Raw genomic sequence first — 22,630 nt, 5'->3', positions numbered from 1 at the left:
TAAGCAGGTACTTAAGGAAACTGAGTTTAGGAAAATAGAAGAAAAAAAGCACTTAAGCATACATATACATTTAAGCAGAGGTATTTCCTGATCAATCAGATCCTAAAACCCCTCATTAACCAGAGATACACTGCAAAGAAAACTACAGATATCATAACCTTTTATTACAGTGAGCTGAAGATGGGTATTTGGCTCAGGACTTTCTGTGCTTGACTTTGAGGAGACTGACTGCAAATGAGATAAAAAAACCCAGAAAATGTAAAATTAATCAATATTTTCACAATTGTCACCAATTTTGAACACACATTCGAATAAACCCTGCAAACTTTGTGTTACCCTCCAAGGGGCAGCTCTTAGTTCCCGTATAGAATGCTATCAGAAAATCTGAGTACTTTACCCTGAAGTTAAAGCACAGACATACTCATGGTGTGTGTGATTTGAAGAGGGTATCGACAGTGTTAATGGTGAGAAAAACACCGATACTTTTGCTTCTGGAAAAGAACATTTGGAATTATCTGTCACATGAAACGCTAAAGGAGCCTCTCCCCAGACTTTTTTCCACAGTCCAACACAAACCGGATGTTTCGATGCAGTTGGTGCAATCTGTTGTTTTCAAGATGTTTCACCAGTACAGAAGCACGTTACTGCTCTCTCAGCACTGCTGCGTGACTGCTCAGGCCAGCCAAAACAACAGAGCCACACAGGGATACACAAAGCAACCATAAGAAAAATGCATAAGAAAGGCAAAGAAAAATGACAACACGCAAGAACAAAGGGAAGCACACTAATAGTGATAACATTGAGAGGAAGAGTGACCAACTGTACAAGACATAAGCTCTCCAGTAGCATGCAGTAATTTCTATAGGAAAAAATCCCCAAATCACACTATTAAAGGACACTTTGTGCTACTTCTCGTAAGTTTTTACAAGTAATATTAAAGGTTACTGCCTCTGGGAATAGCCTGGCCTGAATTTGTTTCAGTGGATGCAGTTTGTTGCTGTGCTTCAGTCTGTGGCAGTGTTAAGCTTCAGCTGCACACCCTCCCCAGCAAAACCAACCCAAACCCCTCAGGTTTTACAAGGGAGGGACATGGAAAGGAATTTTCCAGGACGTTTCCAGTACCCGAGTGCAATGCGGTAGCCACATGACTATGGTTTGATTATTACTTGCTTAAATGAATTCTGCTGTAACGAATAATTTCAGAAGAGCAACATGGCACTTGCAACAGGGACTGAAGTTAAAGGTATGATGACACTTCAAGATCTGAAATCCTTTACAGTGTCGTTTTAAGTGTCTGTAGGCCAGTATCTCAGCTGCAACCGGTACAGAAGAGAAGCGAGTCCTAATGAAACAACCCAAATCAAGAATGTTACACTATCTCAAAGTAAAGAAACAATCTATAGCACTACTGAAGAGAAGCAAGCATGGATAAAGCATGGAAGACAGAAGGATAATAGTAGCATATGGTTTAGCATTTTCACTTCTCAGTTTATTAATATTAGTGGTGCACTCAGCACTGGCAAAAGCAAGGGATGAAATTCTGACAAAACTGGCAATTCTCTACCACGTGTCAACACATAATCATGGTCTTTGTAAACAGCTACCTCCTCTCTGGACTGAAATTGCAAAGAAAAGAATATTTACATATAATATATATGTATATACCCACAAAACCAAAATTAAGTCAGATCCTTATCAAGGAAATCGCGTTTTGCAGAGAAGAAAACATAATGCAGTATTAAATAGTAGAGCTCCAAAGATTTTGAAGGCATTGTGATTTTCATGTTTTCTTCCTCCAGTCATTTCCCCCTGGATTTTAATAGACTAAATACTTCATTTCAGAGTAAATAAGTGGAAATATTATCGAGCAACTCCGGTAAAGAATGGCTCCACTATTGACAAATGCTCGAGGCTTCATGATCCAGGACTCTGACTTGAAGCAAAAATAAACAGCATATAATGCTACAGCAAAGAAATGGCCGATCAGTACCATTGGCTTAGGCGATAACCTGTATTGAGAATAAAGAGATAAAACATGTCAATAAACAGTATTGGAAAGCAGTGACAGATATTAAGTTTACAAGTAGGGATCTGCACTCAGGATGATCCCCCCTCCCCTTCTGATTTAGGCAGCTCTGGTGCTCGCATCTCAACTGAAAAATACACACTTTGTCGTCTTGGAGCTGCTCCACACTCTGTGTTCCCCCCCCATGCAGCCAACACACGCTGCTGCACTCTCTTCATTCCCAGCAGCCTGTGCCTGCCTCCATCAGCCCCCAGGGGATTACTCTCTACAGGCTCTATCACTGTTAGCTCCTGTTCCAAAAAGGGAGAAATACAAATGCACACATTCTCACATGCTCAAAGCAGTATGAGTTATTGCACAGTCACTGGGTTCTGAGGGGTCAATCAAAACACCTCGACAGTTCCACCATTCCTTATGCTCTTTTATGGGAGACCTCATCCTTTGCTATTCCAAAATCGTCAAGCATGAAACACCTCCACCAGGCTGTCTGCCAGTCTGGACCTCTCTACCTCATTCAAACTCCCATGCCACACACATTAACCTCTCTGCAGCTTTTAGTGGCATTTTTTATAAAGAAAAACCCAAAACAGAGTCAGCTTTTAAAGACATCTTCTAATAAAGCTCCAACCTTTAGTATAATCCTAAAAACAGGCTCCTGTGGACTTGGACTACTGTCCCTGTGCAGAGCTGACTGACTGGGAGCAAAGCACAGAGGCTCACCACACTCTCTTGTTCACATTAGCCATTTCCAGCACCCTGAACTTACACAGACAGCAATCCAACAGGGCCCGAGACACATTCTCCACCAAGCCTGAAGTAATGGAAACAGGCTTTCTTCAGCTGATGCAAGGAATCTACAAAATGAATTACAATGACTTAACAAATATATTCAACACATACTCAAAACTAACTCAGCATACACAACGGTGGTATCAAATCCAAGACTTCTGGTACTTTGGTAGCTGTTCTGTTAAATTCAACTGGATTTTGAGCTAATTTTATTTAAGTAAAGGATAGTCTTATAGAATATCTATAGAATATTCATGAATTAACTGACACAAGAACAAGTGTCTTCTGCTTGTTTCTTTGTGGAGTTTTTCTTTGGTTTTGTTTTTTTTAATGCCAACTCCAGGCTTGCCTTCACATTGCCAAAACTCAGTTTACATACCACTAAAACTAAACCATTAGGGACAGAATGCAAACTAACTCACTAAATTCCTTCCATGGATATATATTTAACATGTATCAATATACATCTATGCAATACACATGCAAGAACATATTGTTCATACGCACACACACACCCCTTTCCCCAGGCATGTTTATTTACCAAGCTGTAATTAGTCAGGAGCTATCTTTATGATATATTTACCATCTGTGGCAGCAAAGAGTTCATACAGGGCCTGGGCAAGGACGTTCACTACAAAAGAATGAGACTTTTTTCTTGACCAGTAAAATGTCCTTTTGGCCTGAAAAGGAAAAACAAAAGACGTAAGTATTTCTGTCGGTAGGTACAGAGGAGTATTCAAAACATTCCCAAGCAGGCAGTAAGAGTCATACTCATGAAAATGTGGAGTGGATCAGTGCGGAGTCTGCGTCAGTAAGGAATTTTGGAAACTTGTTGAACCAGGCTTCTCTTACTAAATATAGAAAAGGCAGCACAGAAGGGTGTGCTTCATCTCAGCCTGTAGTGGCTGGTGCACGTCAGAAACTTGAAGTGTTACCTACTTCCTGCTGTTGACGGAGTGGAAGTAGGAAATAACTGGAAGTCCGAGGTGACGCTGAGATCTATGTATCTGCATGTAGTCAGGTAAGTCCTGCATTGTCCTAACATTCAGGGGCCCTCTTAAGGGCTTCTCAATTCTCAAATACACTTTCAAAATCCTTTACTTGTCATCTATAGCTATTCTAGCTGTAATTTAGCCAAGACAATATAAAATCATAGAATGGTTTGGGTTGGAAGGACCTTAAGATCATCTGGTTCCAACCCTCTGCCTAACCTGATTAAAAGCAGTGAAGAAATAAAGAAAAAATCTTATTATCTACTTAGCAGAATTCTGGGTCAAAATCTCACTGTAAAAACAAACCTGGCATCAACACTGATGGTGCTGATTGCTGGTAAAAAAGGATGTTTCCTAACTTCCTACTGCAAGATTAATGCAGCAGGCAAGAGGCCAGAGGATTATGGAGATGTGCCTAGAAAAACTTGGTCCACATGCCCATTATTCCCTTCTCACACAATAGTAATGGCCCAACCCCACCCCATTTACCATCAACCTATGTTACAAGCACACTATTAACAGGGGCAGATAAGGTCATATTAGCAAAGTGTGCTGACTAGACACAGCACGCCTGTCCCCTTCAGCACAACAGAATCAACAGTGTTGATTCTGCCTTTTGTCACACAGCCACAGCACTCCCAGATCACAACTCCGCTGCCTGGAGAATGCCTCATGTAGGTTTTAATACCCAAAGCTTCGAAGACTGCTGTGCCTTGCTAAAAACTTACACACAGCCCCAAGCTGCATAAAACTTAGAAAAGAGTCATTAAACTGCAGTAAGAGCTGCAAAGTAAAGCTTCACCTGAAGGATGTCAGAGTCTTCATAAAGGTCTGGAATATCCTGGAGCAAACTCTTCCATATTTTAATATCATTTAAAATAACACTCATTCCTCCACCAGTTAGAGGGTGTCTTATATTATACGCATCTCCTAAAAGCAGAACACCTACATGGAAAAGAAAAATTCATGGGATACTGCATGAACAAACCCTCTATTTTTTCTAATCAAACTTACTAAGAATTCATAGAATCACAGAATAGTTAGGGTTGGAAAGGACCTTAAGGTCATCTAGTTCCAACCTCCCTGCCATGGGCAGGGACACCTCACACTAAACCATGCCACCCAAGGCTCTGTCCAACCTGGCCTTGAACACTGCCAAGGGTGGAGCATTCACAGCCTCCCTGGGCAACCCATTCCAGTGCCTCACCACCCTCTCAGTAAAGAATTTCTTCCTTATATTCAATCTAAACTTCCCCTCTTTAAGTTTGAACCCATTACCCCTTGTCCTGTCACTACAGTCCCTGATGAAGAGTCCCTCCCCAGCATCCTTGTAGGCTCCCTTCAGATACCGGAAGGCTGCTATGAGGTCTCCACGCAGCCTTCTCTTCTCCAGGCTCAACAGCCCCAACTTTCTCAGCCTGTCTTCATACAGGAGGTGCTCCAGCCCCCTGATCATCCTCGTGGCCCTCCTCTGGACTTGTTCCAACAGTTCCATGTCCTTTTTATGTTGAGGACACCAGAACTGCACACAATACTCCAAGTGAGGTCTCAGGGGAGCAGAACAGAGGGGCAGGATCACCTCCTTCAACCTGCTGGTCACACTCCTCTTGATGCAGCCCAGGACACGGTTGCTTTCTGGGCTGCGAGCGCACACTGAAGCCGGCTCATGTTCATTTTCTCATTGACCAACACCCCCAAGTCCTTCTCTGCAGGGCTGCTCTGAATCTCTTCTCTGCCCAACCTGTAGCTGTGCCTGGGATTCCTCTGACCCAGGTGCAGGACCTTGCACTTGGCATGGTTAAACTTCGTAAGGTTGGCATCAGCCCACCTCACAAGCGTGTTGAGGTCCCTCTAGATGGCTTAAAAAGGCTTAAAGATGAACAAACTCAGTATTTCTCCCTTACAGGTTCTTATGTGTGTGTTTCAAAGAACACACACACTTAAGGGAACTTCTTTCCATTTTTAATCAAGTTTTCCTTAAAAAGGCCAAGCTTGTATCAGCTTGAGCAACTGAGTGACTTAAACTTAAAAATCAAGCAAGCCCTGATTTGAAGTCTGGTGTCAATAAAACATCCCAGTTGCGCTCTGACCAGGGTACACCGTTTCAAACTATTATTCCTCACAGAAGAATTGACAGTTGTATCGAACACCAAATATACATCTACGGGAACAAAGTCCAACGTCCCCAGAGACGTCCATGATGCCTTTTCCCCTCCTTTTATTCCATAACACACACCTTTTTTGTTTACAGCTGAAGGGGGCAGGAAGCTGGCCGGCATCGTCCTCAAGCGATCGGTCTGAACTGCTACTAAGAATGGCTCCTTTAAGTGATCTGCAATAACCAAATATTTCAGAGTCTAAAGTCATGTGCACACAACCCATTTTAACCTCTTCTTAGAGAGATAATCCTTCTGAATTGCTAATCTCACAGATGTGAGCTAAACAAACTGCTGTGCAATGTGGAATCAAAGAAGGGTGAACGGGAACTGAATCAGTAACTGTGCACATGAAAAAAGGCCACACGGTTCAGTGGATTCAGCGAGGTGTGCCTTTCTGGCACATGTAACCGCAACAGTTATGGATGGAAATCTTCCTGCACTTACCAGGTAACTGTGGATGAATGTTCTCAATCATGTATTCTTTTAAATTCTTTGGCATTTCCCCTCGAATATCAACAAGAACTCGAGTCTCAGTTGACGAAATCTGATAGATAAGCACGGGACTGGTTTTAGCTAGAACAAGTTCAGCATAATTGGCTTTAAACTGCGGTGCATCCTTAAAGAAAAAAGAAGGGGGAGAAAACTTGAGACCAATTAATGAAAGGATATTCAACTTTAGAAATTCAAAATCACTTTCTTAAGTACTTTGAAATAAAATCCCATATCGCAGTGTGTTATTTACCTGTATGAACAAGTGTTTTCAAAAAGGAAGTTCTGGACTTCAGTGTAGTAGCAATTCTTTTCACAATACTTTTTAATTTTCATTAGAAAACACACTGTTATCCATTTCACTTGAACACCTCACTAATATTTAAGACATGCCATTGAAAGCCTGTAGTGTAATCACTGTAGTGCGTTTTGGTAAGAGGATGTTCTCTTTTCATAAAGAAAGTGCTGGGAGGGAAAGAAATGCACTGTATTTCTTTCTGTATGTACTGTCTCTGTATGCAACTATATGGAAATACCAACTGAGGAAGAATCACAGGGTCTTATCTAACCAGGTCTTAAATAGGTTTCCAAAAGTAGAGAAACAGGAGGTCCTTCGGCAGGGGTAATTGGTTCAGGACTCAAAAAAAGCGTTGAAGTTCCTCCAAGTCAGTTTTCTCAGTCCAGTGAAAATGCTGTGGTTTGCTTTCTTCTCCCTTCATTCTGTTTGCTGTTAATACAACAGCCAATGCAACAGCCACAAAAGGCAAAACCCAGCCAGCATTTCTACCTGGGCTCTCCAACCACTCAGCTACCAACCTAGATTCCCACTTTCTCTCTTGAAGTATACAGATGCTGAAGGTATGTATGTACCTGTTTAAAGGCACCCCACTTCAGGCAAAAGCACAGTTTGGGGATTCTTCTGGAGTATAAAACATTATTGGTTTGACCCACAGTGGCCAGGATGATCTAAAACTCAAGATCTCGGCTTCCTGAACAAGTGTCATGAGTACTGTGAGAAACAAGTGTCACCATCTCAGCTACCCATACCTCAACCCAAAAACTAGTCAAAGCACTTACAGCCACTGAAATTATCTTATAAATTGGGTTCCACCTTTAAAATGGTGTCCTCTTCTAATCCAGAAATTATATGCTAATAGCACATACAGCACTACCTTATATGAGATACTGTAACTATTCTTCAAGGAAAAAGAGTATCTGTGAACAGGTCTAGTATACCCAGTGCTCAGTTAAAACTTCTTGTGTTGAATCCTAATCCGGTTTCTTTTAAACCTTCTCTTGTTCAACTATATGCTTAACACTGTACTCCACTCTTTAAAACAGAAATCTAATTTTTAAAGGTGCTTAGAAGTGTTTTAAGAGTCAAAAATCTGATCTGTAACTGTACTAGTTAACTGGGTATGCATCAGTCATGTGAAAGTTAAAACATGGACTAAAATATCCAAACAGTCCTCAAAGGGACACAGAAACTGATAGAAGAGCTGGTTAAGTACCTAAAAGCATAGTTCTAATTGAACCTTTTGGAAAAGATGCTGAACAACAACATATTCAGCGAAATTCAGACCCACATTAAGAAGCAGCAGTATCCTGGCTTACATAACATTATATACAAATGTTACCTTTAAAATGCAACCAACGAAATGGGATGAAACAGTAACCTTGTTGGAGACCAAGTTTTTTCTAAACTTGGAGAAAAGTCCATCAGCAACAACAGTGAGCGGTGCATGAAGTTCCTGCAGCATGAGGTAAAAAAAAGATGGGATATTTTCAATTTTGCTTCAGAACAGTGGGAAACAAAACCCAAGCTCCCATTTGCAATTGTGCATTAGATGTTTTACAAACAATAAACAGGTAAGAGGATCACAGAAGGCATTCATATTTATGTATTTTCACTTTCCTCATATTCATACTTATCATAGAATCATAGAATAGTTAGGGTTGGAAAGGACCTTAAGATCATCTAGTTCCAATGCCCTGCCATGCGCAGGGACACCTCACACTAAACCATGCCACCCATGTCACTACAGTCCCTAATGAAGAGTCCCTCCCCAGCATCCTTGTAGGCCCCCTTCAGATACTGGAATGCTGCTATGAGGTCTCCACGCAGCCTTCTCTTCTCCAGGCTCAACAGCCCCAATTTTCTCAGCCTATCTTCATACGGGAGGTGCTCCAGTCCCCTGATCATCCTCGTGGCCCTCCTCTGGACTTGTTCCAACAGTTCCATGTCCTTTTTATGTTGAGGACACCAGAACTGCACACAATACGCTAAGTGAGGTCTCACAAGAGCAATACTTAACCCTATTTCCTCTAAAACTCAATCTAACAATATACTTTGGCTTTTTTAGACATGTCTTCAGATCCCATAGTTATGGCACTGTGTAGGAACCTGGACCAAAAAAGGCAAGGAAGTAGAGTAATTGCTGCCTTCAGCATATAGAAGAAAAAAGAAAACCAAGACAAGCTTTAAATTAAAGAGCTATGTGTAAGCAACTAAACAAAACCAAAGCACCACAAACTGAAAGGCAATAAGTATACCAAGATCTTCACAAGAGCAAGCAGTCAACCCTGAGCAGTTCCTGGCATACTTGGGAACTATAGAACAAAAAGTGTACATAGACAAAACACACAATAGAACCCGAGTAAACTGATGAGGTTCAGCCTGAGTGTTCAGCCTAGGCACATTCCTAATATTTACCACACACTGTTCTTGAACATATACAAATTATTCCAATTACTCACATACCTTTTTAAACAATCTATTGTATGGTAATATAACACCACCATTACACTCTCATTATACTAGAAATAATTTAGAGGTAGACATTTCCTTCTACCTACAGCTTTCTCAATGTCAGTATATTCAGTGAGGTAACTGCAGACGATGACATTGATACCGAGCATTGGTCCTTGGCCTTCAACAGTCTCACACATTTGGCATGAGCAGGAAAGGTTTCAGAAAGTAACAAGGCAAAAAAGCCTTAGTAGTCCCAGAAAATATTTTACTATTGGATGGAAGCATCTGGTGGGCCAGTATGTGGGTGGGTTCCTCTATGAGCAGTTCCCTCCTGCTTAGGAATGAATCAGCCACTTGTGTCACACAGTCCTTACATCTTTTACTGTGTTATGGGATGTTGGACAAAATTAGATGAGAGCAGAGCTTAGGAAAATAATACAGGTTTATGAGCTTATTGAAATGAGCTCCTGAGTAGAGCTAACAAATCCTCTTTCCTATAGATTCCTGTCTCAGAATACTGCAAGCTCTAATTATTCCTGCAGTTAAAGCAAAGTCACCTCCACATAAGGGTTCCCTGGTGTCTCATCATCTGAATGTTCATGCTAGTTTTCCCACAGTCAACATACTAAGACTTTATTCAGTTGCCTGGTTTTGATAAAGTTGACTTGGAGCATACTGGCTAATTTGAACCTCACTGAAGAGAGTAAAAGTCTCACAGGTAATGTGGTAGACAACAGGGATGAAGAGAACAGAAAAACACAGTAACACAGATAGACTATATAGATAGTAGATATATAGATCAGACTGCTTTCTTTATGAAAGGGGGCTAAGGAATGTAAACAGGCTTTGGGTTCTGGTTTGGGTTCCCCAAGTTGTTTCCCAGCTGTAAAAAGTCACAAGTAGAGAAACACAGTTAAGAATAAATGTTTAGTGGAAATTTCTTACTCTAAAGTAAAAGGAGATCTAGGCCACCACATGAAACAGCTCTTTCCAGTCACAGAACCTCAGCATAAACATGAATTTGTTTATCCCCATTATACGCACAGGAAACTCAGAGCCTTAACAATATCCAGGCTCTCGGGACAGATAGGGGCTAAAACACTGGTCACCCTGCTGCTGGTCAAATAAGCCACACTTAAAATTACAATAACAACATCTGTACATGTGTAAAGCTTAAAAATCAGTCATCTCCCTTCACCCCCAAACAAAACCAAACCAAACCCGCTTCTACACTGCTGGATGATAAAGCCAATTGGATTTGGGGAAAGTAACCCAAACAAACAACAAACCACTCCAGCCTCCAAAATCTTCTCCTCTCAAAGTCCCTCTTTCTAGTACTCATGTGATTCAATGGCTTATTCTACAAGAGAGGACGTCTTTATATGTTTTACTCATTTTATATAACATGTAAGACAGACCAAGGAACAGGATTTGGAACTCCTCTGTTCTCCAGCTACCTCAAGCAGGTCAAGGATAGTGCTTCCACTCAGCTCTCTTACAACTTACTTCTTATAGCACTTTGCCATCAAGTGGGCTGAAATGCCATTTGCCTGAGGAGGCTCTAAAACCAACCAGCTTTGTTACATCCTGGGCAAGTACTTTTAAAAGGCTCTCTTACATACTGGTTTATACCACTGTTTCCATTTCCAAATGGCCTAAAGATGAGTGATTTCATTAAAAATGCTCAGAGCAGGAACTTCCAACTCCTCAGGAACTTTCTCAGTCTTGTATGGAGGGCAACACCCTGGCTACACGACTTTAGGCAGCAAATGAATTTTGAAGTCAACAAAGGAGATTACAAACTTGACTCTTCTAGAGAACAGGCAGCATATCCAGCACTTCATCACAGTGGTTCTATCCAGACTGGTCTTTCCTAAACTTTTAATTATGAGTTCACACAGTTTGATAGCAGTTTAGCACTGGTTAAGGCAAAGAATACTCATCAAATCAGTGATGCAATTAAAATAGGCCAGGACTGTGTGATCCAAGAAATTACTGGACAAAGCTCTCTCTCTCTCTCTCTGAATAGGCATCTATCTTATTTTCAGACACCTCAGCTGATGGTGGAAGTATACGTGGAAGTATAAACCATTACACACAAGCAAAGCACAAATCTTAATATATTGTGTTTTCCACCAGTAAATCTCAAAAGATTTTAAACTCCAGATATATGAATATTGAAATAAGGAACTGAATTCTCCAGACACAGTAAAGGTAGAAGCTGCACAAGAAGATATAACAAGAATTCCCATATGCTGGGACTGTATCTCTCTTTGTTAAAGCTTTCAGTTGCTTGATAATGCCATTATTTCTGTGTCAGTGCTCCAAAATAAAGGGTTTTTTAATGATTATATATATGACCCAACCCTTGATTTTCTCACCAGTTTAACAAAGATTGTCACAGAGAACTGCCCTACCTTGGTGTCTCCAGTTTCTTTGTCCTTGTACTGAACACCCACGACACAGTCATCTTCCTCAAGCAATTCTACCACAGTCCCCTCAATGAATTTTGCACTGAAACAAAACAGAGGGTTTAAAACAGAATGGAAGATTAATGCTGCCAGCATTTCAAGGCACCAGACAAAGAAGGAAAACCAGATTTTCACTAATCCTGTTTCTGCCAAAACAAACCGTTTGCTTCAATTTTACAAAGATGTGCTCTTGATCACTTTCAGAAGCCACATTAAACATCAAAAAGTGCTTGTCATTAATTTCAGTTCAACGCTACCATTTGGTTTGATACTTGAGAATAGTCTAAAACTGTTGTGCTTATCTTAAATACCAAACCACTTAGCAGAATCCCCAGTTGTGCTTCTGGTACTCCATGGCCACGTAAGAGTTGCAGAGAGGAGTTTGACAACTACTAATGGTCAGAAACCAGGCAGCTGACCAAGACATCCCTGCTCAAGCTGGGAAATGCTGATAGTGCAGGTGAGACCTGACTGCAAGCAGAATTCAGGAGCAAGACCTGAAGCAGCAATTCTACACTAACATGTACATGAAGATAAAGATAATGCTACCTAATTTCCAGAGTAGTCCAAAATAACCTAACCTGTTTAGGACAGGATCATCTAGGATATCATCAGGAACTCAGGATAATCCTGTATTTCTGCCCCCCCCATTTTCTTGCTATTTATGCTTTTCCAGTTCTGCTAAAGCTTGTGTTCACAGTTTGAACTGAGTATCCCTTATTTCCACCTCTCAAACAGAGCTATTTGAGGTAAACAAATTAAATCTCTGTACACTTATATCCCCTGTCGGGTCTGAGTTTAGACCTTATCCCAGAAGTTCAGACTTAGCAGCTCAACATAGACACTTTCTCCCTCACAACTATTTGCATATCCAGATGGAATTCCACAACTTGGAGAAATTAGCTAAAGGTCTACATGAGAATTCAACAGCTTGATATATCTTTTGGGCTCCTGGAAGGAACACGAGCAATTGAATTCAAGTCTTTTCTACATGTCAGCCAGCACAGAAATTTCTGAGCTTAATTTGCCAGGCAACAGGCAGGTTGGCTGGAGGAAAATATGAATGGTTGTGTGTTAGCACACTGACCGAAACTTTACCAGCAAGGGAGGGCAGCAACATGTCACATTAATAGCACGTGAAACAGAGTTCAGCGGATCCCATTAGCTTTAAATTCCTTTTATAGTTGTCAATTCAGATATCCAAGTGAGTACTCACTTCTTTTTCTGGTTCTCACCCACTATAAAAATGATTAACTGATGAGGCCCTTCCTCTGCAAAATTCATTTTAGTCATTTGAAATAAACTCATATTGCCTACTACTTATAAAGAGGATATATTGATTAGTAATAATAATTATACCCTATATTTTCACAACCTTTGAGATGAAAAACAAAGCCTCGTAGAACTACTAAAGACTTCTTGATCTCCCCCACACCTTAATCGAGAAGTAGTTTGCTACCATTAAACTGAAAGCAAGCATACACAAAGTGAACATTACAGATGGTGTGGGAAAAGGGGACAGAATTGAATTCAAGTCACAAACATTAGCTTTTGTGAGTTTCTGCTTCAGAGACTGTGTACAGCCACAGGAGTTCTCCTTCCCTGTATGCTGAGCAAAAAAGTGCCCAGCTTTCACTGAACTTGAAGCCTCAACAAGAAGCTTTGATAGCTCCACGGCCCCCAGCAAAAGAAGGACATGGACCTGCTTGAGTCCAGAAGAGGCCATGAAGATGATCAGAACACCTGAAGCACCTCTCCTATGGAGACAGGCTGAGAGAATTGGGGTTGTTCAGCCAGGAGAAACGAAGGCTCCAGGGAGACCTTGGAGCAGCCTTCCTGTACCTAAAGGGGCCTATAAGAAACCTGGAGAGAGGCTTTTTACAAGGCACGTAGTGATAGGACAACAGGAATGGCTTTAAACTGAAAGAGATTTAGATTAGATACTATGAATAAGTTCTTCCTTGTGAGGGTGCCGAGGCACTGGCACAGTGAAGCCGTGGCTGCCCCATCCCTGGGAGTGTTCAAGGCCAGGTTGGATGGGGCTTGGAGCAGCCTGGTTTAGTGGAAGGTGTCCCTGCCCATGGCAGGGGGTTGGAACCAGATGACCTTTAAGGTCCCTTCCAACCCAAAGCATTCTATGAAATGTGGTTGTGGCTGCTATCTTTTAGTGCTGCTTTTAATAATTCATATGATACAATAGCTATGACAGGAGAAAGCAATTTCCTATTCAGAAAATACATGTACGGTAAAAAGATGATAATGCCACGTTTCCCTTAACTGTTATTCAAGGAAAAAAGGACAATACAAAAAACCACCCATAGAAAATAGCATCTAGAATCTATTATGTTTCAAAAAAAAATTTCTTATTATCTCCTGTATAAAAGATGAATCAGTTAAAGATGAAATACCAAACACTAACTTTTATTTCCTTAGGAAGAGAAAGTGTCTTCAAGATTCTCAAAAACATAAGTTAATAAATAGAATGAGCTACTTTCATTTAGGGCTCCTGTCTAGTCATTTAGCTTGACTTCCTGTTATCAGTAAAAGCAGAACAACATGCAAATGTCTAAGAAGTTCAATTTCTGGCATCATAGATAACACCAGCGGAAGAAATGTATGTCCCTGCTCCTTGCAGGAGGGTTGGACTGGACACCCTTTAAAAGTCCTTTCTGAACCAAAGCATTCCATAATTGTAAGAATACCACAGATTTGCCACTTGTTTCTTGACCAAGAAAGTTCTACACATGGCTTACTGACAAGAGGTCTCTACTCCTGGCAAAGTACTAAACCCAAGAATCAGCAGAAGAGAATCAACCTTTTAGCCTTGAACTGTTCTCTCACATGGATGGGCCAGTATCTTGCCTAATACTTAAAACCTATACTCCTGTAGATTAACTTGTTTCAAATGGTAATGTACGATATATATGTAACTCACAAACTAGCTACAGAAAACAGAACAAGCAACTATAGCTGTTCCATTCTCTTAGTCTTGTTCATTGCAGCCCTCTGTGTTGGGACAGAGGGAAGTGGTTAAGGAATCTCACGGATGCTGGGAACAGTGGTTCTGAATCTCTAGATCCCAATTGAGCTGTTCAGAAGGCGACTCACTTGGGCTCTGCCATAGCTGCCCTTCGGAGACCCATGATGAATTGGCCATGATGAAAAGCTCTTCCACTGGCCACGCGCCCATCCTCAGATGTTGGATAAGGAATTTCAACCTCTGACTTGCTCTCTATGTCATGAATTATATAACCATTTACAGTTTGGGCGTCAATACCTTCTACTGCGTCTGCAAAATATAAACCAACAGATGAGTTAAAACAAGTCTTTAAGAAAGCTTAATTACGTATTAGAAGTATTTCTTTATCTACAGTCCGATTTTCTTAATCAAAACACACATTGAAGAGTTAATATTTTCAAAATGGCACATTAGAAATACATAAGCAATTTTAATTCAAATATTAAGTGTAGATCATGTATTTGTTCATTTTCCCAGTAGGCATGCTTCTTCTAAAACTACTGCATTACAGATATATTTAGAGTTTTAAACACACTCACCTTCGAGACCCAGGTCTCTAAGTGCTTTAAAACCTCCAGGTTGCAACAATTCTCCAACTATCCTGTCAGGTTCTTTCAGATCCCTCTCTATAACAGTCACCTTTCTTCCATCCCTCGAGAGCACCGTGGCCAAGGAAGAACCCAGGACGCCTGATCCCACAATGATAATTTCTGGGTTGTATTGGGGTGATAACGTTGTATTTGAAGCTGTCTCTGTCAGATACACATCTGAGAAGTTTATGTCTCTTTTACCCTTTAGAAAACAAAGCCAACAAAGTTACATGTACCATAACCTTGCCAGAGAGCTGACTTTAGTCTAGTTTTACTTTGACCTGAGGGATTGAGAGCACAGTGGTAGTTGGAGAGCATCTTCCAGTTCAGTTGTACTCGACAATGCAACAAAACCACAACGAGCAGAGAAAAGAAAAAACAACACCCTTCCTACCCCCCAAACAAAACTCAAGATACTTGCTTAAACTTGCCTTGTTGCTCAAAGACACTAACTCTCAGAGAGACTGAAAGTCAAGTTCCTATGAAAAACAGTAAGCCAAAGCTGTCCCGTATTCTTGGTCTATAAAGTAACATATACCAATGCCTTCATACCAATAAGCCACTACCACATGGAGTGTGCCTCAGGACTTTGGAAGGAAACAGATTCCCTGGAAAATGTGTTTCTCTTTAATTTTACTGTAAGTGAACCTACCTACCAAAGTAACAGCTTATAATAATCCTCAGCATGGAAAACTGTTAGCAGAAGCAGCTACCTGGGAAATGTTATGAAGTGGTCCTGAAATGAAAATTCATCAGTCAAAAGTACAGGGAAAATTACCATTCACCTACATTTAAAGCTGTTAAGAACTGACACACATCAGATCAGGTATCAGTTAACACATAAACTGGTACCTAAAGACCAACTGTGTTACAGGCACTTCCTACAGCATCTAATAATACACTTTGATGTGAAAAAAAAGTTGTAAGGATAATCCCAGTGCAAACCAGCAAGTCATTTCTCCAGCTGTGGGAATAAAGAATAAGAGTCCAATTGACTCTTTCACAAACGCCTCAGCACTGCAGTGCTGACAGTGGTAAAATATGATTGCATCAGTGAAACAAATGGCCAGAACAACATAATTAATAGTGACACAGTGTCATGTTTGTATCTACAAAGCAAGAAGGGAGTGAAAAACTGAATTCAGATAATACAAGAAACTGGGGTAAAGGCAGGCTTTACCAGAAAAACAACATAAAAATCCAGAACCTTTGACTTGTAGCCAAAAATGGTTTCAAGCCCTTTTGTGCAAGGGGTCAGTGCTCAGCTGGAAATGCCTGAAGTGCGCAGGGAAAGTGCTGAGCCCCAGATGTACTGAACATATGTATCCAGTTGGTAGTCCTCGATGGCAGGACTCCAGCTAAGCTCCACTGTCTCGCAGCAAGCCTCATGCTGTGAGCTCCGTGGAACAGACCAACTATCTGAGCTCAGGTCATGCAGCTATTGTACAAGCAATAGCTTAGGTAGAATTTCCAAATAACTTTACCTGCAGTTGTCTGGACAAATGTGTTTAGCTACAGACATTAGGAAGCTGATCAGAGAGCCACAGAAGAGCTGATGTTGGAAAGGACCTCCGGAGGTTATCTGGTCCAAAGCAGGGTCAGAGCAGATGCGCCTGGACCGTTTGCAGCTGGGTTTTGAATACCTCCATGGACGGAGACTCCAACACTCCTCTGGGCGATCTGTTCATGCGCTCAGCCACCCTCACAGGAAAAAAAGTGCTCTCTGATATTCAGAGCAAACCTCCTGTGTTTCAGTCTGTGCCCGTTGCTTCTTGTCCCACCACCGAGCATCACTGAAGGGATCCCGGTTCCATCTTCTTTGCACTCACTCTTCAGGTATTTATACACTTTGATGAGATCCCCCCTGAGCCTTTTCTTCTCCAGGCTGAACAGCTGCAGCTCTCTGAGCCTTTCCTTTTCCTCCATTCCTTCATCTCTACAACAGATTGGCAGCTGAAGATATTCTTCTGCTAGTATATGAACCTTTCACTACAAATCTTTCTTCAAACACATTTGACTCTATAAAACCCCTGGTCTACCACTTAAATAATTTCACTCTTCTGCCATCCAAAACGAACACAAAATATAAAAAAATCAAGACATCCAGCATTTAAAGACAAACCCTCTCCAATCATTTCTTAGCTCCTTTCCTTCACGAGGTCAGAGGCCAGAGGGAACAGTAGGAAGATACTGCATCCCACATCCCCCATCTGCATTGAACCTACCTTTCTGGATTTGGGTTGTTCAACCTGTTGAGATCCTGGTGTGGGTTTGGCCCAGAAGAAGCCAACAAGGGGTAAAGTTGCAAGAACATCAGAGAGCATCCCCAGGTGGGTCTTTTGCTGCTGCTGCTGCTGCTTGGGCCCCTTGAAGCGGTACCTGTACGACAGCAGCAAGCCCAGGGAGAAAAACACTAACATGGAGAGCAGCACCTCCTTGTTAGCATAAGTCATGAGGTCTCCACACTTTTTATACACGTAGATGAAGGAGGCAATACCCAGAAAGGTCCACATAGTGAGGGGACTGCTTGCTGCTCCTGGACGCTTCTTCCAAAGCTTTCCTGTTGATGGATACCGTCCAAAACACGGTTTTGGGCAAAGAACCGAAAAAAATATGCATACAAATGCAAAGACTTCCTTTGCGATGGAAGGGAGGGAGGGAGGGAGATCCCAAAGAAGAAGCAAGTAACAAGCTGCACCTCACTGGGTTGTCACAGGAGCCCCTCTGGGGCTTCCGAAAGGGGGGTTCCGACGCTTCCGAAGTCTTCCGAAACCGCAAAAATGAAATCAATTTAAATCGTCTTCTTAAGAACCACCGAGCTCAGCTCCGCTCCGCTCCGCGCCGCGCCTTAAAGGAAACGCTCGACACCACTAGCGATGCTCCCGGATCCGGAGCTCGGCCCACACCGCCTCCCCGATCACCCCTCCGCTGTGCACAGCCGACTGGCGGTGACGCAGCCGGAGCCTTCCACTCTGGGGAGCGAACCGAAACAGTTGCGCTAAGGGAAGCAGGGGCGGCCCCGGCCCGTGACACGCCCAGGCGGGCGGCTCAGGCTCACACCCCAGAGAGGCGCGCTGCTGATGCTCCACCTGCTCGCCTCAGGGCCCCGCACGGCCGCCTCACGGAGGAATGATGCTGCGGTGCTGCCGCCGCCGTCCCCGCCGTCCCGCCCATCCGGCCGGCCGTGGCACAGCACCCCGGGCCCCGGCGGCCCCCCACAGCGAACACCTCACAGCGCGGGAGGGGTGGTGGCGAGAGTGAGAGGGGGACTTTTTAGGGGCGGGGCTATGCTAATGACAAGCAGCCTCCGCCTCTTTGTGCGTACCGCGTGCCCCGTGCCTCAGCGACGTGTGGCCAATCAGGACTGCTATGCCGAGATGGCGCTATGGCAGGCGCCCAATCAGAGCGGGGGGTAGGCGGGGCTTGCGTAAGCCGGGCTCCTAGGGCGATGTGACGATAGGGGTGGAGTGCTGGGGTTGTCATGGCCACGGTGTGAGGCTTGTACCTCAGGAGGGGCGTACCGCGGTGTGCTGTGCTCGGCCCGCCGGGAACGGGAGCCTGAGGGCTCAAATGGCGAGGGGGCAGCAGCGTGGGTGCCTGCGGTGGTCAGTCCTGAGGAACGGCACCGTCCTGCTCCAGGCTGAGGAGGGTTTAGGCCGCTTTCCAAGAGAAAGGCGTGAGTATGTCAAGTCAGTATGTTCTATGACCAAATTAAGCCATGTGTAACCTTTCTGGACATTTCATGCTAGAGACCAAGTGCAAGAGGAACTATAGTCTTTAAGTTACTGAAACCAACACAAACCTTCTAAAGACTAAGAAATGTCAGTTGACGTGTATGAACCAACAACTAATACCAGAGCAATGCAAGCGCAAAATCAGAACTGTACCAAGGATCAGAGCAAGCTGAAGTGGCTAACAGAAAGAAGAATGTATTTTAAGAAAGCAGACTGAAGCAGAATTATATGAATGGAGATAATGGTATGATGATTGTAAGATTAAAGTAAAATTTCATCTTCCACTTTACTGCAAACTACCCAACCCCCTCTTAACCCGTTGTGGATCCTGCTTTATGCAGCTGTAAGGTTGTGTCAACTCGGAGACAGCACAGAAGTGTAACTCAGTACAGAACACCAACTTTCTGTCTTGTGCAGGTCACCCTGAGCCAGAGCAGAGGGCGGTAATACATGGCTGCTACAGGAAGGACTGAGTATCGCCGATTCTAATTACAGCTGCAGGCTGTAATTAAATCTGATTAGATGACCAGTAAAACTGCACGTTTGTTCTCCTTCCACCCCAAGAAATCACCTTCTGTTGCTGAAATACTCATGCAAAATGTCTGTCAGGATTATGTGATTTGTGAGTCATTTTTCTTGGTAGTTCTATTCAGAGTGGGTAGTACTGGGAATTGAAGCAATTACAGGATTCTGGGTTTGTGAGCAGCACTCACAGATGCATCTGTTCGAGCTCAGATGTTACCAGAACATTTCTGTATTTCCAGCCAAGACAACGAAAGTGGCTCTCCACTGCCTCTTCATTTACTCTCACTGTCCTAGCAACAGTGAAGAGCTCAACATATTTGCATTTCTCTGTTCAGCATAAGAGCTATCTTTTGTTGCTTACATTACTGTAAATGAGAAGGTATTGCTGTGGAGAGTTAGATAGAACTGATTTTTTGCTGTGGCCTTACTTTCCAGCTTTACAAAACAACCTGTTTTTCTCTGGTTTGCATTTATGTGCATTCTTGAACTTTGTTAAGAATTTTGTTCATAGAATAAGAAACATCTTGCTTCACTTGTGAAGCACTGTCAAGATGACTACTATGAAACATCTTTTCATAGAATCATAGAGCAGTTTGGATTGGAAGGGACCTTCAAGATCATTTAGTTCCAACCCTTCTGCTGCAGGCAGGGACACCTTCCGCTAGACCACATTTATGTTGCTTAAAGCCCCTTCCAGCCTGGCCTTGGACAATTGCCCACCTTCCTTTGGCAGCCTGTTCCAATGTCTCACCACCGTCGCGGTAAAGAATTTCTTCCTAATATCTAATCTGAATCTCCCTTTCAGTTTAAAGCTGTTCCCCTTGACCTGTCCCTACAGGCCCTTGTTAAAAGTCTGTCTCCAGCTTTTTTGCAGTTCCTCTTTAGGAAGCTACTCTAAGGTCTCCCTGAAGCCTTCTCTTCTCCAGGCTGAACAACCCCAACCCTTTTAATGATTTAAATCTGACAGTAGCAGATATGAACAGGCTTAAGCAAGAATTTCTAAAACTCCATAACAACTGCACAACAAGGAAAGGCACCAGATAAGAGGTTGGAGTTGAGCGGGCTTTGATCTTAGCCGTTCTCCAGAAGCAGCTTCACTCAGCAAAATGCTGACAAGCAGCAGCTGGCAGGGCAGTGATGTGATGATGGAATAACGAGAAATGGTCGGCTGAACTCCAGGGTATACAAAATAAATCACTTGGTGACGACTTCACCAATTGTGCAGAAGCAGTTGTCACATGTGTGCCACTTTAAGATGCAGACCCATAAAACACAAGAGATGCCCCTAGTTCATAGTCACAACTATTCTGGCAGCTTGTGCATCAGGACCAATATCTGAGGTATCAGACCTATTGGTAACATACCACATAACTGACCAGCATGTACTGCATGAGTGACCCTTGCTGTCCATGGACAGCACCAACGGAAACATGAGTGTGTTATCAGCCTTGTCCTCAGACTAAGGCCAAAACACAGCACTGCAGAAGCTACCAGGAAGAAAAGTAGCTGTACCCCAGCCAAAACCAGGGCAATTGAGAAGGACGATTATGTGAAACTGCAATTATTCAGAATTAGAGCTTTAAAGCAAGAGGACACTTGCATGAAAAGCTGTAATTGTTGTGCATATGTCAATAGGTGTGTGACAGAATACAACTGTTCTTCATGTGGGGATTTCATTATATTGAGAAGTTGGGTGGTTAATTGGTTTTTCTGACAAAGTAGTGCAGTGCAGCTGGATGTTTTCAAGACTGATCACAATGAAGAACTCTGCAGATGTTTTCCCTGTGTTTTTAATAGATGTGAAAACAAAATAGCCTAATTTCAGAGTAACAGAAAAATATATCAAATATATATGTAATCCATGAACAGGAATTTCTCTAAGGATCAAGGACCAAGAACAAGCTTAAGAACTTTAAAATTATGAAGCACAGCATGAAAGTTCATCCTGATGACACCCTGTATTTATAGAGCATTCAAAGGGATGTTTAGCAATATTTTCTGTCTATCTCAGCAGGAAGATTGTAAAATAATTTGTTTCATTAATACATAATTAGGGAATGAAAGGCAGTAGCTATTAGGTGCTTTGCAGTCTGATAGCACAGTGTTTAAGAGGGCACATCTCTGGGGGCAGAGCTGTAATGCCTGAGGAGTCCAGGCTGTAAAGTTATTTGGGCTTGAAGAATACAGACAACTTGCAGGCTTACATACAGGAATACAGTGCATACAGGGGACACAGTCTGCCCCATCAGCTACATCTATAAGCACTTGTCCCCTTCTTGGTTCTGTTTTCCCTGTAAGGTTGGAATTATGTTGTCTGTTTTCCTACCATTTTATTTCTTAGATAGAACACTGATTTTTTTAATACATTATCAATGAGTTTGCCTCTTTTTCTTACTAGAGTGGGGAAGTGTTCAGTCAGTGATACCCATAATCACAAGTCAGCTGACTGTGACAGAAGGAAGGAAAGGGAAAGGCTAACTTAGTGTTTTTAAAATCCCAATCCTCACACCAGCAGTGAGGGAGTTTTGTCTTTTTCTCTGATTTTGAAGATCTGTTCCTAGACATTTCTTACCCGTGCTTTGCTAAAGACAGCCAAATGCTTACCCAAGCAACTACAGTCCTCAGGCTTGCAGTGTGAAGGTGGAGACGTAGGAGTACAATTAATAGATAGCAGGCAGGCTGCAGGCACTGGGAAGGGAACAGAGGTTAAAGAACCAGAAGGCAGAGGTAGGGGGGAGAAGCATGTTGATGTTTCAGTGGCATTTATGAAAAAAATTAATCTTTCTTTTTGTACAGTTACACAGCATTGAACAGGAAATCAGCCTCTCTAGTGTCTATCTCCACAGGCAATCCAAACAGTTTCTTCTCTTTACAGCAGACCTGCTATGGATCCCAGAGGCCATTTCTCTGTTGTTTACTCTGTGAGCAGTTTGTTTCTACATAGCTGGAGCTTAGATTCATCCAGAAGGCAACCAACTCTTCAAGTTCAGTATGGAGCAATTCTGAAGCAAGAGGTGCACTAACTCCATGAAAAGGAAAGCAGCTTATATTTATGAATTCCCATGAGATGGATTTGCAAATTCC

General features: G+C 42.5%; 1 protein-coding gene across 2 annotated transcripts; it reads right to left on the bottom strand.

Moving 5' to 3' along the window:
• Window positions 1-342: 342 nt before the first annotated feature.
• Window positions 343-18,245, bottom strand: SQLE (squalene epoxidase). 2 transcript variants are annotated; one of them, XM_080611650.1, is made up of 11 exons: window positions 17,513-18,245; window positions 15,237-15,489; window positions 14,787-14,967; window positions 11,625-11,721; window positions 8,093-8,206; window positions 6,411-6,582; window positions 6,044-6,139; window positions 4,610-4,752; window positions 3,399-3,495; window positions 2,793-2,880; window positions 343-2,009 (listed from the first exon to the last, which is right to left on the bottom strand). In XM_080611650.1, exons 1-11 carry the CDS (start codon window positions 17,798-17,800, stop codon window positions 1,817-1,819), a joined length of 1,722 nt encoding a protein of 573 aa, XP_080467776.1. In that variant the 5' UTR covers window positions 17,801-18,245; the 3' UTR covers window positions 343-1,816. The 2 variants fall into 2 exon arrangements, with proteins under 2 accessions (XP_080467776.1, XP_080467777.1); XM_080611651.1 differs by lacking the exon at window positions 6,044-6,139.
• Window positions 18,246-22,630: the final 4,385 nt, after the last annotated feature.

This window comes from Psittacula echo, assembly GCF_963264785.1.
Source record: "Psittacula echo genome assembly, chromosome: 2".
NCBI classification, from domain to species: domain Eukaryota; kingdom Metazoa; phylum Chordata; class Aves; order Psittaciformes; family Psittacidae; genus Psittacula; species Psittacula echo.
This window is presented reverse-complemented; position numbering and strand designations above follow the sequence as displayed.